Source organism: Bombus huntii, chromosome 8, assembly GCF_024542735.1.
Source record: "Bombus huntii isolate Logan2020A chromosome 8, iyBomHunt1.1, whole genome shotgun sequence".
In the NCBI taxonomy this organism is placed as follows: domain Eukaryota; kingdom Metazoa; phylum Arthropoda; class Insecta; order Hymenoptera; family Apidae; genus Bombus; species Bombus huntii.
Window position 1 is genome coordinate 4839694 of NC_066245.1, and position 22417 is coordinate 4862110.

The 22417-nt window shown below is 46.5% G+C and overlaps 1 protein-coding gene across 2 annotated transcripts; it reads right to left on the minus strand.

The window, feature by feature from the left end:
- Nucleotides 1-425: 425 nt before the first annotated feature.
- Nucleotides 426-20886, minus strand: LOC126869059 (paired box protein Pax-6-like). Of its 2 annotated transcripts, none has more exons than XM_050625193.1 (6): nt 18140-20883; nt 12429-12605; nt 5628-5768; nt 2648-3040; nt 2303-2487; nt 426-1991 (listed from the first exon to the last, which is right to left on the minus strand). In XM_050625193.1, exons 1-6 carry the CDS (start codon nt 18630-18632, stop codon nt 1392-1394), a joined length of 1989 nt encoding a protein of 662 aa, XP_050481150.1. In that variant the 5' UTR covers nt 18633-20883; the 3' UTR covers nt 426-1391. The 2 variants fall into 2 exon arrangements, with proteins under 2 accessions (XP_050481150.1, XP_050481151.1); XM_050625194.1 differs by having other exon boundaries at nt 1652-1974; nt 18140-20886.
- Between the last annotated feature and the right edge of the window lie 1531 nt (nt 20887-22417).

Below are 22417 nucleotides of genomic sequence, written 5' to 3' on the forward strand. Positions count from 1 at the left end.
ATTTGGTAGTCGCGTTAACAGCTGACGGGGGCCACGATATCCGAAATGTTGGCGGATCCGGTGTTTTCGTGCTCTCCGCCAACAACCGATTCCACCCGTGGCCGAAAAGTGTCGCCCGAGAAACCAGTTTCACACGCAGATTCCTTATTTGCGAACCCGACGAAACCGTAGATTCGAGTTAATCGTCGATGAGCCTTTCTCCTGGCCCCCGCCCATCCCCTTCTTTCTCTCCTTTCTGTCCCTTATACGTGTCTCATACTTGCTTCCCTCTAAGGGGATGCTAATTTTCACCAAAATCACCCAAAATTGATTTTTTATCACCCAATGGATTCTAAGAACGTGTGACCAGAATAGGAATAAAGGTGGATTTGAAAACGTGGACAAGGTTGCGATGTTTCGAATTGTTTCGTAGTCAAAGACTTGTGTAGATATTTACAAACGAATTCATTTAAATAAAAGTCGTTTTTAACAGAGTTCGTTACAGGGTTACCATCGATTCATCTATTTTTTCTACATAGTGCCTAGGTAATGCATTATCTGCGTTATAATGATTTCGCTAGGACTAGTTCCGGATAAGTTTCGGCGTTTGTTTCCTCGGCGTTTGGATCTTTCCTGACTTCGTATCTGGATCTTTCCTGTTCTCGTATCTGCATCTTTCCTGTCCTCGTATCTGGATCTTTCCTGTCCTCGTATCTGGATAGGGGAAGCGTCCACTGCACCGCGGTGTAAATTATAGCGCAGCGCTGCAATTATAGCGCAGCCGGCCGACAGCCCGATACATATCGGGTAAGCAATTAATTACCTATCTAAATCCTCGGTACTTCTAGCTGACAATAACGCCACGACGGCACTGCCGGTAATTGGAATTTAACGTTACACAACCATCCTCGTAGCTTATTATCGTAATCTTAATTGTAATAAATGGATCGTAATCGTAGTAAGTAGTTGGATAGGTACTAGGGACGTATCACTCGACATGAACGATGAAGAGTCGAGGACATGTCGAAGCGAGACACACGAATTGAAGTTTAACGAAACGATCTCGTCAGTCTTCTGTTCTTGTGTAATGAAATTCTATGAGATTAAGCAATAGTTACAGTCACTGTTCGAATTCGACGCGAATTCTACTACGATCACGATCGATCGATATAAACGGATCTCGAGATTTCTTGTTCACGCACATATTAGATCGATACACTTGAACGTTCTCTCTCGCAGCAACGTTTTTTTCATATATCACTGATTCACAATCGATCGTGGACACTAGGCATGTGCTAAATCACGATATTCGGTGGCAAAAGATTTCACGCAAAACTCATTGTTACTTTAAACGTTTCTAATACGAGCACAATTTCTTCGATCGTTCCACCTAGTTTCGAGTTGGAACGATTTCAACGATCGTGTTTCGTCAATTCCAAGGGTTGCTGTTCCGTCCAATGATCCCGCCATGCAACGGTCGGCGAAGAAGCAACGTCTTGGTCCGAATCTTGCACGTCGATCTCCTCGTCTTCCTCTTCAACCTCGATCCGCTCAAATTCCTTGTTGTTCGCAGACTCGGATTCAATCACCGATCTAACGTTAGTCTCGTGCCTCTGCTGTTCGTAGGTCGGACTCGAGGACTTGATTATACTCGGCGAATCGTCACCGACGAGTTGACTGATCATCCTAAAGGCGCTCGGCTTTCTTTCCGGCTGTTTGGTGATGGAATCGACCCTGTCGATTCTCTCGTTCCGTTCCGCGGCCTCTCTGGATGACGAGGAGTTGGTCACGACGGCCCGGAACGCGCTACTTTCTCCTCCCATTCCGGCGATTGAGCAGCTTGACGCACGGCTTACTTCCATACCGGATGCGGAATGCGGTTGCGGCGGCGGCTGCTGCTGCGGCAGCGGCGGTGGCGGCGGAGGCGGTGGAGGTGGTGGTGGTGGCGAACGTTTTAAGAGGTTCATTCGCTGATGACGACGCCACTTTGCCCGTCTGTTGGAAAACCAAACCTAAGAGTCACGAGTTAGGTCGTTAGATGGCTTGTGATCAAATTTCTAAGCTTCGAAGAAACCAGGAGGCTATGCACGCGACAGTCGCAGGGCCTATTCCACGGGCGACACCGACGCAATTCTCTGTGTATCGCGTTACTTCGCTTCTCTATGGATCTGAAAGCTCTCGACGAAGAGTAGAAAGAGAAATAGGGACTACGATCGAAACGAAAGACGAGAGAGGCAAGAAAACTACGATCAAGAACAAGCCCTGCGAGACGAACGCACTAGCCCCCCGACAAAGATATCTTTGAGATGGAATTGATCCTCACCTGTACACGAGCTTCCGAGAGAGAGGTCTTAGAGGCTAGCCGTTCGCGCGTAGACACGCAAGGATAGTGAGATCGCTCGAATTCTTTCTCGAGCTCCTCGAGCTGTTCCGGGCTGAAGGTGGTACGATTTCGTCGGAATTTCGGTTGCTCCGACCCATCCAGGCTTCCTTCATCTCCGTCACCGTCTGCACAGAAAAACGACCATCTTCCTCTACTACCATCCCCTGTCTCGCGTTATCTTCCTCCACTCGACAACACGTTTCACGATTCTATTTCCTTTCTCTCTTTCTGATTTTCATCCCAATCGTTCTTCACACGGTTAATGGAAGATTAAACAATCATCACCTTGCAAGTAGCCTCGTGCGATGGCGTCCGCGTGAAGAGAGTGATCCGCCGTTCCAGCAGCCGACGCAGAGGCGGCTGCGGCTGCCGCTGCCGCCGCTCCTGGGCTCAAGGACGGCGGAAGAAGCAGAGCGGAAGCTGCGCCCGTGATTCCAGTAGCTAATGGCGGCAGCATCCAAGGATGACCCGCTGCCCCCGGCGCTGGCCAGCCAGCGGGTAAATGGTGGCTGGTCGTTGGGTGCTGATGGGCGCTGTTGAAATACGGATGTGGACCCGCGGCGTATAAACCATAGCCTGCCGCTCTCGCGAATTCCGCGGCAGCTCGTTCTGCCGCGCGATTTCGTAGAATTCGGTTGATACTACTGACGGATGGAGCTGTCGCGTTGCTGCAAACGCCTGGAAAGAAACGAGCATGCTTCTTCTGGAACTGTCTACTTTGCGATTCTTGTGATTCTTTACGAGAGAGTAGAGAACTTTGGTGGTTGTTTAACGTTGTCCAGAAGAAAAAGTAAGATAAATCGTCTAGTCTTATTCGCATTTCTTTCGTTTCTTGTTCGCAATTCTTTGTGAGATTTTGAAGAATTTTGGTAGATGACGGACGATGACGATCTGAGCTGGTTTGAAAGATAAAATAAAAGTTGAATCATGTATTCTTATAGGATTCGTCTCGCTCCTTGTTTGCGATTCTTTGGAAGATAGTGGAAAGATTTAGTAGATGGAAAACGATGGTAGTTGATGGTAGTTTGAAATTGTTCTGAAGGTAAAGTAAGTTAAATTGCGCTCTCTTGTCGAATTTGTCTCGTATCTTGTGAGAATTTTCCTAGATCGTCGTTGATTGCGCTTGTTCGAAAGCGTAAAGTACACCTTCCTATAATATACATAACATATACGGCATTGACGCGTAATGAAACACTTGTGTCGTGCGTTATTGATAAGCGAGTGACCTTTTTGACAATAATAATAGGTGTCCACGCTAATAATAATAGATCGTCTCACGTACTCGAGACTATAAAACAAACAATCGATTTATGACCTACTAGTTTTATATTATACGATTATTGCAAAGTACAATAAACAGTTTTAACTTTGATGTTAGGCTAGAATCGTAACATGCTAGAGGCGTGTTCGAATTTCTTCTACGATAAACTTCAATTGTAGGTTTACAAATAGATTTCGTAGCAGGTAATGTGAATTATAGTTTCCATCCTCGACACCTTCCTCCCAAGATTCCGTTCTTTTGAAATCAATAATGAACACCTTGCATCCGGTTCTTTCTGCGTTTCGAAATGCTCTTGATTTTCATGTAAATTGCTCGTGGATGACGCACGATACGCCTCAAAGGAGAAAGTTCCCAACGCATTAAGAACGAGAGACGCAAATTCAGTTAATTGATAGTCGAAGAAGGAATTCGTGCGCGATGAAGAGAATACAAGGTGAGACTACGTCGAAGCTCGTTTTCAAAAGAATAAAGTATGCCGATGAAGAAGGACGTGGAAAAGTTTCTTGATTCTAGTCGCAATTGCACGTGCGCTCGTACTACGACACACGTACTACTATTATTGCGAGCGATTTGCAACTGTGCACGAAACGTGCGGCTCACGCATTGTTAAATAAGAAGTTAACTAACTACATATCTAGTTGTTGGCAATTACATATGAACAGAATTCGTCGTTCACTTTATCGTATTGTATATTAGCAACTCGGAAGTTAAACCGATCAACTCTGTTTTTTGAAAAATTCTTAATTTCACTACAAGGTATTTTCCGACGAAATCGAAAATCTTTACTTATCGTCGACGTTCGACAGATCACTTTGACAATAAAATATGTTACACGTCACGTAATGGTGTAAGGAGTAAATCGAATAGTTCTGTACGAGTGAATTTAGCTCTGTTGTCGAGATATTAGTGGAACTATCGAACTGATGTCTTCGGAAATGTATATTTTTATGAACACTACTATAAGAAACGAAATTCAGATAAAAATTTGCTTCGTCTAATCCTAAATGTTCTAACGAACACTTTATGTACTTTAGATATTTTGCGTGTTTAAATTTCTTATAGATGCATAAATTTCTACAATCTACTGATGTATCTACTTAATTACTTAATTAATTAATTTGCTCTCTACAACTGTCTAACCTATCTCCGTTAGATCTTTTTATAAAATTGTATGAAATCAAAAGTAGTTAAATGGAAGGCTGGATACGAGATAATATATACATATATATACACGCGAACCTGGTACGTTCGCATTAGAAATGGTCTGTTCAATATTTTGATCAACAGAAGTTCACTTAGTTGTATGTATAGAGACACGGCATGATTATTTTAAGCATGTAGATATCATTAGACTAAATCAATAAATAAAATGTCAGAAAATTCCAAATCTATAATTAAGCAAAAATCAAATAGCTGGAAGGCGTTTGACTATTTGTCGTTTATATCAATATACCTCTCATATTTCTAAAATAAAGAATTAATGAACGGTGTATATGACATATTTTATCTGGAATAACATGCTGAATGCGTTGGTGAAGTTCGTCGATTTCATTGCGGAATACGATGGCTATATGTATACGATCAGTGCTTAGTTTCTTGGAATGCAAATGATTACCGTCATAATCATATATTCTGGTACTAAAATTAAGAATTCTTCATACAGAGTCGATTAGTTTGATTTCTGTGTAACAAACATGAATCAAACTGGTCCATTAGCAAGAATGTAGAGCGACAGCAACAGCATTCGGTTATACTCGTTTACTTTATTATATCCGTTTACCGAGCAATCTGTCCATAAATTCGTTTTCAATAACTCAAACAAGCATTTTTGAAGCATTCCTATGCGTTTTTTACACTTTAATTTTACCAAAGTGAACGAGCATTAGCATTAGCTCGGTTAGGCTAAACGTACTTTAACAGATGCCATTCTTTCATTCATCGTATTGTTATCCACGTGAAGTAGCATCGACAAAATGCGCTTACCTTCGGAGATGAGCCTCTCTCGAATTTCCCATGCGAAGATCGTCGGATTTTCCCTCTTGTATTGTTCGATTTTAGCGACGACGGCTGGCGTCGCAACTTTTGGCTTGCTGCCACCGATTAAACCCGGCGGGCGCAACGTACCTGGAACACGTTAGAACGAACTTCAAGGACGCGTTGTCTTCGCTAATACTCGTGCTTCGCGATAAAATTGGTCGTAAACGGCGATGCCGGTTTATATGCCCGTGCCGGTCGTATCGGCGAGTGTCCAGCATTGAGCCCGCATAATTTCGGAAAATCACGCAAACACCGGACATTCTCCACGTAATAACGCTCGAGTGCAAACTGTCAGCCGACCTTTATAAGTGTTCCTCAAGCACACGAGCTTCTACATTGTATGAATTTCTATTTAAACATACGTAGTACGCTACGAGTAGATTGGTTACAAAAGTACATATATGGAGAAAGGAAAAGAATTATTGCTCGTAGTTTGTTCGATGCATTGGATGGAATACGTTCTAACAGTTGACAAGATGGAGGCTTAGAAGGTTGGAGCGCATCCCGTGTATAAGTCCTGGCTCGCACGGGCTCTTGACATCGGATACCAATCGTATCGTCTGGGCGGATCCACACGAGGTAGTCATTAGGAGCTTAGCGCGTGAAACGATACTGGTATGCGATAGCCTGCGATAATATATAATCAGAGATATCTAATATGAGCCGAGACGTGTTCAACCTGCTGCCATGCCGTTCCTCTGCGTTTCTTTCCGCTCTCTTCTCCGCTCTGATCGATCGTCATGAAAGAGCAATGCTTCCAACTCGCTCGTATTAGGCATAATTAATGAAAACTGAAAGTTGGAATCGTTGCAATCGCATTCGTTTTCCGATGTGTTTGATGCTTCAAATTGAGCAGCTGAAGTGGCAAGTTTTGTAGCAAATAAGTACAATTTTTTTATGGGAGAGGATAAAAGCTGTACGAGCGAGATATGGTAAGAAAAATTACAAGCGAGAGGAAATTTTATTCGAGGTTTTACAATCATCACAACATAGAGAATGAGATTGCTAGTAAATTGCGATTAGTAAATTTCAACTTCCCTTCGCTGTTTTATTCCAGTTGAAGGATTTTCGCAGTTTAACGCGATATTGCGTGTTAAATATTTTCGCCGAAACAATAATTTGCTTATCATGTTGAACGTTCCGCTAAATGTATTTCACAATTTAGGGACCTTGCTCTTTCCAGTCTCTCAGTTTTTGTCGAATTATCGATTGTAATTATAAGATCGTGTATCATCGAGAATCGTAAGCAGAGTTCGCATGATTGTCTCGTTGACAGATTCGTAGTGATTATCATCGATTTAACTGCTTCATTTTCCTAGCGTATCACAACTCCTCAGGAAAAGTTGGACGTCCGAAGTGGACGAACCCAGCTCTATAATGCTGGCAGAGAAAGCGCAGTCACACTCGAGTAATTATAGAACGTTTCGCGTTATCATTAGCGACAATGGCTACGGTACAGCTGACAAGTTGTACGCCGAAGGCAGACAGGTGTTACGCGAATACATAACTACAAAGATGGAGTGTCGTACGATGCTCGTTAAACTCGACCGTCGATAAAATCCGCGAACTCTATTGAACGACCTGATGCACTGGAAAAATTGTCTATCAATGGAGATACGCTTGTAGCTATAAAGTTGAACAGCGTAATTGAAGTTTTTATTATGCAGCTGTTTCGAAGAATATAGATGGACGAATGTTTGTTGTACAAACGATGGAGGTTCTATGGGTATTCGAAGTTGAGAAGCTGGAATGATAAACGACGAGAATTCTAAAAGAAATGGAAAAAAGCTTTTAAAGTTATTGCAGAATGTAACAGTATTATGATCGTCAGAGTTCGGTAGATTGTGATTAAAAAAGAAGAAAGTATAGTGTACAAAGGAAGAAATTTCTAGAACCGTAAAGGTAGTAAACGCTAAAAATTCGTAACAGTCGAATAATAAACGACGTAACCGTCAAAATTAACAGAACCGTGTTTTTCTTTCTATCGAAACTCTTCGCTTCTGACATGACTTATCATTTCAACTCCTCCACTCTTTATTTAGCGCTCGGTCCTAAAACTTCTACTTCTTGATAAAACTAGAAGATTCGCATGTACAAGGAACTCGCGTCTTACGTGTACTCGCGCGCTATTACAGGAAAAACCGCTTCGAAACCGCTTCTTATCGCAGAAATAATTGTTGAAAAAAGTACACGAGCCGGAGAACAGGCTGCTTACACGCAGAATACGCGATGTTAGACGTATCGGAAGGCTTGTCTCGCGTCTCGTACCGCTGCCGGAGTTGTCGAAACGCACGATGTTGGCAAGGATAATGGAAAACGGAGGCGCAGTCAGAGTTGAGCAATTATCGGTAGTTACGTCTTATTATTAATAACAATAATGACGGCTAAAGTCTGTAGGATATCGCGTGCGCTCCCACGGATGAACTGCGTGCCTGGTATAAACGATGTACCCACCTAATAGGCATCCATGCCTCGAGCAAATTCTTTGCCCCGATCCAATGTCTCTCTCTTCCATCTGGTTACTCGCTTTTCCTCCTCTCTTTCCGTTTCATTTTGTTCCGTGTGCACGGCCGCTGGTCCGCGCGCTCGCGCGTGTATATGAAATTTTCGAGAGCGGGGTTCGGTTAATGAAAGAAACCGCACGAAGCCGCGGTTCCATCGTACCTAGTGGTTACTCGTTCCTTCATGGATCGAATCAACGGACAGCGGACGCAAGCGGATCACCATCCGTATGCTTATTCGTCTCGAGCTTTGCGATGGCTACCAGCATCCATCCACGATGAGATCGAGCCGGCCATTATGGATTTACGAATGGAAAATAGGCGTAATCGCGGAACAGAATGCAGGGATAGGTTTCTCTTGCGAGGCACGCGGTCGTTATCCCAACGAACGTCTATGCAGCCGATCGCTATGGAGCGTTCCAGCCATCTCCTCGACGTTCCTTTCGCGCATTCCGGGACCATTTCTCCATCGGCGACGATCGATCTTGGTACGCGTGGATAAGAAGACCGATAGGATGTTGCGGCTGAATTAATCGTCCGGGATGTATCGGAGAAATTAGACGATATCGGCCGTCTAGCTAAGAACGTTTTTCTCGTTGCTCTCGAGAAATTTATCGTGCTCTCGAAACGCTGCTGCACAAAGATATCAACGCGCGTGATAAGCTCTATAATACGAATACATGTTCTCGGATGGCGGATATGTATCTCGGCGAAATCGTTGATTCTTGATTCCATACGAAGCCGTGGATGCGAGGTTCGCAAGATGGATGAACTCGCGTCCGCGGTTGTCAGACGGGAGTTAACGAAACCGTAACGTTCACCAGGTACAACGGCGAACATCGTTGGAACGCCCAGTCGATGGTCTCGAACGTTCGCAACACGCGTTTCGTGTCCGCACGCAGAATACACCGCGGTTGCTCTCGATCGAAGAAAAAGATTGCGAAACTGGAAGAGGAATCGGCGGTTCTTGCGCAGCCAGACGACTACGGCGCAGCCAGGGGATTAATTGTTTGCCGCTGTTAAGTAATTGCGGGTCGATTATGGTACATTATATTCACCTCGAGAGGCCTAAGGAGTCCGTATCCAGTGGAGATGAAGACATTACCGGCGAGCCGAGAGAGCAGGCCGAACGGTATTTTTACGAGCCGCTCGTAAAGTTAACGAGGACCAAGGTAGCAGTCAGTCGAGAAAGAGAGAAACCAGCGTTCCACCGATGCTCGGTGGCTCACCTCCATTTTTTTATTGCTCCCCTCGGCAATGTTCAGCGTTCCTCTTCCTCTTCTCCGAACGTAGAAGTCGATGGTCGTCGCCACTGTTGCTCGACTTTGAATCACGATTTTCGACCATCGATTCACACCTGTTTATCGGATTCGACCTCCCTTCGATCGTTAGAATACCTATCGTTTATCCATCGGTTGTTCGATGATTCAATTTCGTCAATGATAGAACGAGTTCTTCTTTTCAAAGTTCGATGTACCCGATTGAGTTAACGAATCAAAGTTTTCTAATGGTTATTTGTATTAGATCGTTTGATAAGTTGATGGTGTTTTCACGTAACTCGCAGCACTTCAACACAATACGCATGTATCGTATCGTTCAATGACTTTCGTTTATCTATTCTTAATCAATGACTAATGCCTTTAATTGACAACCATCACTCACCGAGTGCATGTTCGAACTTTATTAGTCTTCAATCACAGTCTTGAAATCCCAGGCTTTAAATCTAAGAAGCCATCTTTGGACAGTTCTTTCGTGAAAATGCTTTCTCCATAAGCAATAAAAAGCTTCGTCTGCTATTTTTACTGTATTCTTGTCATTCTTCTGATATAAGAAATATGTCAAATGTGCAAATATATCTTACTTTTTCGTCTTAAATCTGTCACAAAATTAACAGATATTTGTTATAAGCATTTCCATACTTAAAGAGACATTAAAATTGTCCAAGATCCACAAAAATTAACAGAGCTTATCAAACAATGCATAAATTCTTGGTACAGTAAAAAGAACGTCGTTCGATATCTCCTAAATTCCTCGAGTAGATTCCTCGAATCGAGGACGTGGAAGATCGGCACGGGTAAAGATCAGAGCAATTATTGACAAATTATTCGAGAACGGTCGAGCACTGGTCATGCGAATGTTTTACGGGAAAAAGAAACAGCTGTTACGAGTTAATCTTGGCCGGCTAACGAGCTCGAAAGACCGCCGCTTCTTCGTAACGCTCGTTATGCCTTATTTGCCCATACTGATACGCGATGCTCCTTCTTATTTCCCCGACAGTGGTTGGAAAATGCTCGGGATGCCGATCAATTTAGTTTACGCCGTTTTATCGCCTCGGACGCGAACGAGCGGTCATCAACGTCAATCTGCTCGAATTTGCTGCGCAAACAGTACGGAACATCCTCGTAAAAAACTAGCCGTGAACGAATAGCTCGCGGGACTGTCGTCAGCTTGTCGTGATTAACGACGCTGGCGAATTAATATTTTGAATCTGGCAAACGCTTAAGAGATCTCTTTACTTCAGCGTGTCTAAGCTTCGGACTCGTTTATCTCTAGTATCTTTCTAACGAATGATCTGATAAAATCAAACCACTTACGGTGTATGGAGGCGATAAAGCGAGATTGTCAAACTGGTCAATGTTTGAAGTGTACGACTTTCGATGACGAATTACTATTAATTTGAAACGTATAAATGAACTTATAATAAACGTATCTATAACAAACGAATAATTAATTTGTATCGGGGATCATAAGGACGTAGGATCGGGGATCATAAGGACCTTGTTCAGGATCATATAATATACGCAATTTGAAATCGGTTCTTCGTTCGTTCCCGAGAATAGTTACAATCAAAGGTTACATTTTGGGAAATTTGGAGATGTAAAAATGCAGAGAATATATATACAATACGAAAATATAGAGAATATCTAATATTCGTTAGAATAATTTGTACATAAGCGAGATATCCTGTTTAGCTTCCACGTTTCAGCTGCGTTTATAAAAACACGAATTTGTACAAGTATCCGCAATCTACCTATAACTAGTGTCTAACTTATGTTCAACGTATAAGTTATCGTTGAGCTGTTAACGATGACAGAAAATGTTTTCAAAAAAGCAACGCAGGTACCAGCATGCGCATGGAATGCGAATAGCTATAGCTAAATCAATTGGTGACTTTAGTTAATGTTTTATTTTACGACCTTACAAGGTATATCGCTTCTACCTACTATACCATTCGTATGCTCGCGTTGATCAAAGTACTTTCAAACTCGTGCTACCAATTTCTCGGACGCCGGAAGCGGCAATTATCCCCAACTTCGCGGAACGTGTTAATCTTTTTCATCGATGGACGTTTACAAACATTTGCAGAGATTAGAGAAATTTCCAGCGATTCGATCTCTTCCGTGTTACAGGGCATTAGCCACGATTACATCGGTATCTCAAGATTCGTCGGATAGGCTAACGAACAGTCGCGGATGCAATTACCAGGGAATAATGGTGCCACGTCTATGGGAATAATAGCGGAAGATTGCCGCGAGTTTCACCGGTCGTTCCGCGGATCTCGATGGTTGCTTCGCCGCTCGCGATCTCCGCTGATTTTTCTGTCGCCTTGAGCGGAGAGCACGCGCGGCTAGGTAATTTTGAGCGAGTTACTGGTGCAGTTTCGCTCGACTGAGCGAACACTATGCCGAACAGGGATTTTCAGCGCGTGTCGCCTCCTGACTCGGCATTTTCTTGGATTTCATCGCGAGGAGCCGCGTCACGGATCGGTAAACGCGTGCACGTTACCGCTCGCCGGCATTTATCTCGCGATGATACCTGGCTGAGAGGAATGCCGTTGTTTGGATCAGTTCGCGATCTATGGAATTCTGTTACGCGAAAGCAAACTGTTCTATTATGCTCCATCGTCTGACCAGAAAGCTTCTCAGAATGGAAAAGAACAAGTTGTAGATACCTTGCATAAAGGTAATTTCTCGTTGAAGGGATACGCTTATGTATAGTCGCTTCTTCTTTTCTTTTTTTAGCTATTTCTTATACATGTAGCTTTCCTCGTGCGTCAAATGGCGAATTATTAAATTATACTGAACTTATAAACAGACGCTCTCGGTCGATAGGAATCCTAACCTGCAAGCTACGCGAAGTGTCGACGACAGACTCTCGTGTCTTCCTCACGCATGAGATAATTTATACGAAATTTGACTAGTTTATTAATACGTATGTAGTTTAGGTACCAAAATGGAAAACTTACCCAGAAGTTTGGTGACGACCGCCCCTTGTTGATTCAGCGACAGCACATGATTGGCAAGATCGTTGTAGTGCCTCAAAGCTCCTAATCCGTGCGATAGTTCGAGCAATCGTTGACGGCTGGTTCCACCACCGTTGCCGCTGGCGAATGGTCCCGCGGTACAGTTTTGTAGGCTCACGCCTGGAAACGTAGCAACGTAACCGATTACCAATCTCGCTGGTATAACACGCCTTCGTCTTCGCCGCTTAACAAGACTGACTCGCGACAATAACGCGAATACGATACAGAGACCAATAGCGAAGACAAAAAATCGTCAGCTACTTGAGAAACCGTATTTCATACTATGTTCAGGAACATTTCGTCGTCTGGTTGTCGTACTGCACGTAAACCCGTTCGTGAGACACAATAGTAGGTATCGTGCAGAGCGGATATAAAACTTTTGCAACTATCTTGCGACAACTATTTGCAAGCAGTATATCTATTCACAAACCGTACGCTTGTGAGTACGCGCTTTCGGTGAACGTTCGACGTGCTTCGTTCTATAATTCATGGACGAACATTCAACGAGTTTCTCGCTATCGAGAACAGATCGAAAAATAGTAGATCGATTCCATGCATCGCTCGAATGTTTATGGTCGATCTGCTACTTTACTCGCGAAGGATCGGCAAAAACCGATGATAAATACGATTTCATTAACAGTAAAGGTGTAACGAGCGCGTGGAACGGCGATCGCGAGGACGTGCCAGCGTAATCGAGCGAATTAATTTAAATTACTCGACGCGGAACGCGATCTCATCGATGCGATCTTCTTCTCGTCTCTCGGGGGCCCTCTCGCCGGCACCACGGACAAGGGAAAGATAGAGATGGCCGATTGAGAAGCATCTGCCGTTTGAAATCACGTCGATTAATCACCGAAGGTGCGAATACCCTCGTAATTCCACGAAGGACACGGCCGGACCGGTGGTTCGCGACTTCCTCGGTGATTTTATAGGCGGCTAATCTCGGCGACGCGACGCGACGTTCCGTTTCGTGCCACTCTCGCGCGCTCACCGGAGAAACAGGCGACGATTTACGATCGAACCGGCCACGGTATTGAGAGCGATCCATTTTTCGCCGGGCGAACCTTACTTTAAACTTCCAACACTGATCGTATCTTTCCGAAGAAGAGAGAGGGAGGGGTAGGGTTGACGACGAGGGGATGAGGTTGAGTACTTATAGGATAGGGTAGGAAAGAGAGAAAAAGAGAGAGGGAGAGAGAGAGGGAGGAGACACAGAAAGATGAAAGAAGGAAGAACAGGGGGCGGTTGAGAGGAGGAAACGAGGAGAGAAGAGCGAAGAGGAGAGAAGGCGATCGGAAAGGGTGTCGGCCGACAGCTCGCGTTTACGAAACGATTGGTTTTTTGCGACGATGGCCGGCTGGCTTTTCATAACGGCTTCGTGAATCGGTAATTGCGAGAAATAATCACGCGAGCGGCTCGTACGAGTTTGTGCAGCCGTCTGTGCTCGTCTCTGCGTACATATCCTTTCCCCCTTCGAATTAATTCCGAAGAGGAATCACGGCCAGAAGAATAATTGTAATTAGCGCCGAGTTCGCGCGGACAGGCACCGTGATTTTACTGGCGGATAATCTTAACGACGTTTCGTACGATCCGGTGACCACGATAATTTACGATCGAACGACGATATTAAAGAACCGTTTTCCGCGCCTACCGGGGCTCAGGAAGATGCGAGAAGGGCTCATGATGGTGCGCGCGCGAAGACAAGCCGGACGCGAAGACGATCGTCAAACGAGAAATTAAATTCCGCAGGTAGATAGAAAACGACCCGGTTCCTCAGCTCATTTGTAACGCCTTGTTTCGACTGGTTACGAGCGGACGGAACGCGCGTATGCGTTTACACAGCACCCGTTTAATTAATTAGTCTTTTAAGCGTCGACCGAATTGCCAATCGACGATCCAGATGAATTTTACGCGAATTCTCGTGGTTTCTTATCCCGTTTTACGCTCGTTTCGCGGCTCGACATCTTGCGTCGTTCCGATATTCAACAAAGCAACTAGCGCCGTTATAACACCGGTTTCTTTGTATTTATCGCCATGTCGGTCGATTAACGAATTAAATTGTAACTTCTTCGCGCTCGGCGTTGATACATGGGTGATTCCAGAGAGGTTATTCATCCGGTTTATACATCCGAGATATAAAAATACACGCGGAATATATTATTGAGCAACTCGAAGTCGATCGAGCGTACCAAGTTTAAAGTATTGGGAGATGTTTCGATGGCGTTGAATTGAACATAAGAAAGCCGGTCGGAAGTCGAATCGGGGAATAACGAGGCGAGTTCGTTTCGGAAGATATGTACGCGGTCAGGGAATGTACACGTGTCGCGAGTAATTTGGTCCTGGCAACAGAGAAGGAGACGCGAGGACGAGGCAGTTTGCGGACGATGAGATGCATCCGTTGGGATCGTTCGGCAAGCGCGAGCGGTGCGAAACCTACGCGTTCTGCCCGTTCTGGAAATCACACGGACGCGCATTCTGCGCTCGTTTCGTGTCAAAGCTATCGAAGATGCCGTGAAAACGAAAGTAGCCGATGCACAGAAAGAAATGCGTCGTGTCGTTGCATCGACGCGAGGCTAGAACCGGTTCTGAACGAGTTCTGCCATCGAGTCCTCTATATTCTTTCGTATATACGAAATTGCCCCGTGGAAAAGACCGATCGTTCGCGCGAGGCAATAGATAATCGTTATAAAAATCAAGGAGCGCGATTCCTTCTGGTAAGTGCCTGGAGGAGGAAACGAGATCGATGAATGAAAATCGTCCGATCCTTGAACGAATCGACCGACTCGACCGTCTCGTGCAGATCATTGCGACGATAAACGCAGCGGATATCTTGGTTCACGCGTAATCGACGCGACGCGTCGATATCTCCCTTCGAAGTAGTTGGATCGATCTTCGGAACGAATCACGCGTGAAACGATTTCGTTTCGACGACACGAAGGCAACGAGCTGGCGCGGCGCAGCTCGGTGTTCACGAAAATCCACGAAAGCAGAAAGCGGGCAACGGACGAACCTGACCGGTACCTGTCTCGAAACTCGCAGGGTGTGGCTATAAATTCAGCCGGATAGGAACGAGATACTTAGGTTATCCACGAGTAACGGAAAATAAATCGTGCGCTGCCTGTTCCCGGACGACGAACGGACACGAAATCCAATTAGCTGCGCATACTTCGATTAAATATTGTCCTCGTTTAATTAGTCTAAACGTTTCGCGGCGGTGTCGCGCAATATTTACGCGCTCGTATATCCACGCGTCCCCCCTGTTAACAGGGACTGACGCATCGGCCTTCTAGCTTAGCTGCTAGAAGATTCTAATTAGCGTCCGACGCTCGACGACCACGAACCGACAACGACCACGGACATCGTTCGTTACGCTACAATAAAGGACAGATAGGAGCGAGAGTGACCGGCGAGGAGACACTTAACCCACGATCGGTGGAAACAAAGTGGCCGACACCCGAACAGATGAAGATACCTGCCAACTACCGGGGCCCCGCGACGCGAGATATACCTGCTAACGTCTCGAAATACCTGCTGGGTGTGGCAGTTAAATGTAGCGGATAGTCCCGGCGAATATCCGGAGCGGCCACGGTATCGGTCAGGGCACAGAAGTCGAGAGCGTACCGATCACCACGGACGGATATTGAAGGTTCAACGAGAGCACAGCAGCTCTTCGCTAAAAGACGTACTGTTGGCAACATATTGAAACCGGTTCTGAACGAGTATGGCTGGTAGCTGACCGTCGTTCCGTCTGGCAAGTGTAAACCACGGAAAGGATTTCTGAATATACCAGTAGTTGGCTGCAACTCGGACACCTATTCGATGGTCATTCGTTGCTCGTTGATGGCACACCACCTTATCATCGGATTCTAGGGCTCCGTGGAAAGGTCGACGGTCCGTTTAAATTCTTCTGCGATGCTTCTCGTTTCGTGCTTTGCTTCTCGTTTCGTGCTTTGCATCCTCGACGAACCGGGAACACGATTTCGCGGTTGGCGAATCGCCGCGACAACGATTCCGTAGGCGTTCGCGAACGCGTTATGATTGGTGTCGAACGTTCCGACCTGTTCTTTGCCTTTGATCGGTCAATTAACATTCGCCGGGTAAGAATAAGCTCGTCGTACGTCCGCGACAACTCGTCGTAAACATCCTCGTTCGGTGTGTATCATATAGAACGCATTGCGCTCTAACTTATTCCACGAAAATGCTATTTCTGATACCTCGTCGCTCCGATCGACCGTCGTTCTCCGCATTTCGCGCTATGGTAATAGAAAATACGCCTATCTCGGATAATTTGTGTCAACTCTCGACGATTTTCGATTCGATCATTTAGCTGTCGCGCCGATAAACGTCGTATGACATTTTCTGTGCGATGTTTATTCGCGAGAAAATATCTCTGTACAGATCCACGATTCTGTTCCCTTTCGACTAAGTCGATGTAAACCGATAGATATCTGATTGACGTGTAACGAGTAATCGTGTAAAGCGGAACCTGGATCACGAAAATTGGTGGTAATTTTGGGTGCGCGATTTTTCGAGCGTTTAAACGCTCGTTTAAAATACCGAGAGGGGCTCGAGCGGCCTCGGAGGAAGATACGATCGTGGACAGGGGAAAGATCGTATCATCCCTTAAGAATCGTTGGCCTACCTACCATAGAGCCCGGATTTCGACACCTGGAGCACCATGAAACGACGTTTTTACGCTCGTTTAACGCGATTTAGATTGCCACCTTTTTTTCCCTTTGCGATGTAGAAGAGCAAAGGACACGCGCGACGCGTCCATGGGAAAATGATATTTCTCCGTTGTGGAACAATTGCGCGAAGAAACTTCGTTTCGACTTAAATAATAAATTTCGGCTTAAATGAATAGAGTCGAAGCACGACGATCATCGATAGAAGAGAAGAAAAAGGCAATCGATAACGTGCAATCGGTTCCTCCGGTTTTTGCGAATTCGTGTCAAAGGCGGCGAGGATACAGTTTACAAAATACCATAAGAAGGTGCTAGTGGAAGACGAGAGCAAAAAATATGGACACTGCTAGCGTTGTTCGATTGTAACGCGGTACGTCGCAAAGAGAAACGGTTGTCCAATTAAATTCAATCATCGCGGTTTTGTCCGGCTGAAAACTATCCGCGCGAACCCAGCGGTGTCTCGGTTTGTTTGCGTTCCATGGAAATTTTCAGAGCGAGACGAACCGAAGCGTAACGCGAACGTTTCATCGATTATCCCGGTGTGTCTCGATTATATCGCGAGACGCGGTGTATTCAAGTGTTCGAGTCGCGCAATTTAACGAAGAGACGCTCGATCGAGCTACGTGATGCACGATTAATTGCTCGTTATCACTCTGACAAAATTAATTACTTTGTTCCCGCGTTCGAGTTTTATCTCGAGCCAGCCCCGATCCTATTAGAATCGCACGATTTCATTAAACGCGCATTGTTTTCGCAATTGTGACGACATCGAGTCACACGCAAATATCTTCGACTTTGTTAGTATTGACGAAACGATATTCAAATGGCGAATATCGTGCGTCAACTGTGTAACGTGCTTGCCAACGGTATATAGTAACGTGGTTCGAAGGATTTCATGCAAAAAGAAAAAGAGTGAACCGTATTGGAGAAGGCAAAAAACAAAGGGGATGGATGTGGAGGCAAACTGACCGTCGATCAAAGACACTGGAGGCACGGTCATCTGTTGATGGTGATGCGCAGCTGGATGCTGATGATGGTGCGGTGGATGGACCTGAAACAGATGCGACCTCGTCTGCGAGAAGGTCGGCGAGGGTGGTTCCCAAGGACGCGTGACGCCGGTGCTGACGGGTGCATCGTCGTCGTGACAGCAAAATTTGTCGGTCGCCGCTGCGGGGCCGCTGGCGCAGTTCACCACCGCGTGACCTTCGTTGTTATTGTTGTTGTTGTTATTATTGTTGTTTGCAACGTCCCCGTTGTTGTTGTTATTGTTATTATTGCCGCCAGCGTTGTTGCTGTTGGTTATACGTGTAGTAGTCGCGCCTGTCGCAGGACTACCACTACCACTAGCACTGCCACTGACACTACCACTGCCAATGCCGTCGACCTGCACCATTTCGCTGTCGATCGCAGCCGCCGACTTGGCAGTACCAGGAGGGGTCGCGACGCCGCCACCGATCATCATCACCAGACGATCACCTCCACCCCCTCCACACCGGGCACCAGCTCCTCCTCCTCTTCCTCCCCTTCTGCCTCCACTTCTGTAGCTACACCGTCCCTATGGTAGAGTCGTTTCTCTTCCTGCCTTCGTATCCGACGGATGCTCGCCGTTTCCTGCACCCGACGTTTCCTGATCTCTCTTCTCGCACCCCTGTCTTCCCGTGTCTTCTTCACTCGGGGAAAGAAGTTGGCCGATATACTCGAGATGTCGCAGGTCGACGTCCGTAAAGATCGTAGCGATTTTACGCTGAATTTGGACGAGTTTCGAATCACCAGTTCCAGTGTCTTACCGAGGCACGAGTGTCATCGCGACGTTCTCGAGTCAGAGCAGATAGCACACCGACAACGGATCCTACGTATAGGTGGATGAAAAGCGAACCGCGGAACGAAGGACAACAGTCTTCCGGCACGTACGGCCCCGGACGTTCAACGACGGCAACGAGGTCGGTCCTCGTGCACGCTTAGCCACTCACGGTGTCACAAGATGCGGCGGTCGGCGTGTGTATCGCGCTGGCGCAGAAGCGCGCGAGCGCAATCGACGCCAGGGTCCGGCGTGGTTTCCTGCGTTCGATTAACCAAGCTGAATGACATCCTGTCTGACGGTCCGTCGGCGAACGCGATTCATCGCAACGCGAGCTTTCACGTCGGCTGTCGCGTCTACGTGGACGAGCGTAGTCGATGCGAGGAGGTAACGGCGAGAAGTGCTCGCGAGCGCAGGCGCTTCGTCGAAGCTCGTGACTACCTATAGACGTGTGCCCTTCTCTACCTTCCCACCCTCCGCCTCTCTTCGCTCGCTCTTTCTCTCCCCTTTCTCTCTCGCTCTACCGCTGTCTTTCGCTCCGATTCTCGCTCTTCTTTCTCTCGGGTTCCACGCTTCTCTGTTTCTCCTTCTGTCCGACCCGTGCTCCCTTCTCCAATAACGACCGACGAGCTACGCGCTACCACGGGATAACCTGCTCGCGCTCCGCCGGATTCGAGCAGATTGCCTTCCGTTCGGGCTGTCGAAGCGCGCCAACGACTAGCTTCACCCCCACCCTCTAGAGCCTCGCGGGAACAGCGGCGTCTACTCGCATCCAGCTGACATCCAGATTTCAGGTAACGACAGTCTTTCTACTTGTCCTTCGATTTCGACCTCGTTCGCTCTATCGCTTCGGTCTTCCGCCTCTGTCCTTAAAACGAGCCTCTATGTAAGTACATACATTCGTTAGACTTTTCTCTTCATTGGTAGCAACTTCCGGGTGCGATCGATGTCTGTCTGAGATATAGTAGTCGGTTCCGGTTGCTTCTCTCTGGTAACGCCATGGATCGAGGCTCGAACACCTCTCGGACCATTCACTTGACAGTAATTTCGGACACGCGATTCCTCTTGATTTCGGTCGTCTTGCACGATGACCGGTCCACCTCTTTTTCGTAACCTTCGACTCGAGCGCGAGAAGGAAAGCTACGTACCAAGAAGCCAGTGTGGGAGAACGTAGAAAAAAAAAAAGGAGAACGATGTAACACGAGTACACGGGGTAACCTGCTCGCGGTCCGCCGGATTCGAGCAGATTGCCTTCCGTTCGGTGGCTCGAAGCGCGCCCAGACTAGCCTTACCCCCACCCTCCACACTGTTGAGTCGAGGTGAGATCAAGATTTAAGGCGCCGCGGCGCAGCGGCGGTGGCCGCGGTAGCAGCGGCGGCGGCGGCGGTAATTCTGACGAAGACGAACAGGAGGACGAGGACGAAGACGAAGGAACGACGACGCGGTGGACGTCGACGGGAAGGAAGAGGACGAGAAATACGAGTTCACGGAGCAACGAGGAGAGGCGAGCGCGAAGACGAGGCAACAGCAGCAGCAGCACCAGCACACGGGGCTTGCACGATTACGATCGCGCGCACACAGGCCCCGGATCGTCGAACGACGAGGAGGAAGAGAGGAGGTGACGAGAAACAGGGAGAGGTGGACAGTGTGCGGCTTAGTCGAAGCGCTGGTAAGCCGAAGGGGGAAGCCGGGAGAGAAGCGCGAGGATGCATGGAACAAGTCGTCGTCGGCTAAAGGTAGCCAAGTGCGCACTCCATGCCGCGCATCTGAGCTTACCCGACGCCCACCGACCATTACCGGCTCGATCGACCAATTGGGCGAACCGGTGGACGCCCACCGATCTGTTCGACCTAGCGTTCGTCGTCGCCCACGCCGAGAAAGCGCCCTTTCGCCTTCCGCTTTTCGCCTTCCACCTTCCACAGGCTCTCCCCTTTGTCCTTTTCGCAGACGGGATCGATTAATTCCCGAATCGGATGTCGATGTCGGATGCCGACTACGCTCCGGAATCGCTGATTCCAACGATTACCTTGCCTCGATACTTGCAATCGTCATCGTGCTCTTACATGCACTATGTTTTTCCAACACCTGGCTTCGGTGTGATATAGGACAATAGGTATTTTTTAGGGAGGATCACCGTTGGTCCTATTGTTTTGCGTGTCTACGAACGACGGGCGATATCGTACATAGAATTTTTTTAAATCCCGCGACGTTTCTCTAGACGTATAGCGGCACATGAGTAGAGGACAATTCAAATCAATTTGTTGTTTTATCTCGGAGTATCAAGATCGTTAGGACACATGTAACGTAAGAATAAATAAACTCGGGGTAAAACAATGTCGCAGCTACGCGCAACCGTCGAACAAAGACGAATTTGCATTTTCCGACTTCCCCTCGATCAGTAAAAATAAACGGACATAACCGAGAAGAGTTCAGTATCAACGAGCTATCTAGGTGTTATCACGAGTTATCGAGCTATCGAGTTATCGACGAGTATCTAGCGAGTATTTTTTGAGTATTAATTAGCAATTTTACTTTGCGATTTATATACTGTACAAGCGACTCGGCGAATACAGTCTGTATATTTATTTATTATTTTAAATATATTCGACGGTTTCGACAATAAGGAATAACATCTAATAAAGCTCACGATCAAACATCCTATATACTAGTCCTCTACAGACGATTAGTACGATGTTACAGACACATTTTGACGCGGGTTTGTGCCGGGAAACGGGAATGTTTGTGTAGTTCCCTCGAAACAAGTTTTAAATCCACTTGGAGGCTACGGAGGAACGCGGCACTCGTTTGATCGTCTTTCACAGATTCGGCGCAATCGAAAGCGCGCTTGTAAAAATCCTTTCCATCCGTGTGTTATACTTAGTCCTGATATCTCCAGCTCGACGCTCCTTTTGCACAAAAGTCTTGGTTAGTTTTCAAACATTTCCTGCTACGATTTAACTTCCGTCGGAGCGAGACATTCGAATCAACGTTTCTTACTATCTCGTGCGTTCTCTTTTCACTAGCAATATACCGTTGTTTCCTCGATCGATCTGCCATAATTTCCCATTTTCACTCCAAAATCATAGCGCAAGTCTTACGCACAGTGCGTCGACCCGTGTCAGATGCTCTTTATTTTCTGTCGTTGCCAGATAATTAGCAATTGGAAGGCGTACGTTCAAAACGGTGTCGTTCATGGGAAAATCCGCTGCACAGCGGTGGAGCGGATACGCTGGAAACGCGGGACGTTTGCGTGGCGAATGCGAGCGTTTCCTGTTCTTCGTACATTTAGTTCGACTCTAGCTCGATTTAGCGAAACGCAGGTACTGATTAGCTAGTTTTTCCTCTTACGTGAGGTGTCGGTAATCGAAAGACACCGTAATAGTTCAATAACATGGAGAACAAAAAAAATGGAGGATCATTTCGAAGATCGTTGGAAGTATGTTTTGCAC

Excerpts from the sequence above, each read along its gene's own strand:
- LOC126869059 (XM_050625193.1), bottom strand. The coding sequence starts at position 18,632 with ATGATGATCGGTGGCGGCGTCGCGACCCCTCCTGGTACTGCCAAGTCG. Across the intron at positions 2,488-2,647 it reads CGCACGAGGCTACTTGCAAG|ACGGTGACGGAGATGAAGGA; the intron begins GTGATGATTGTT and ends TTTTCTGTGCAG. Across the intron at positions 1,992-2,302 it reads TCTCGGAAGCTCGTGTACAG|GTTTGGTTTTCCAACAGACG; the intron begins GTGAGGATCAAT and ends CGTGACTCTTAG.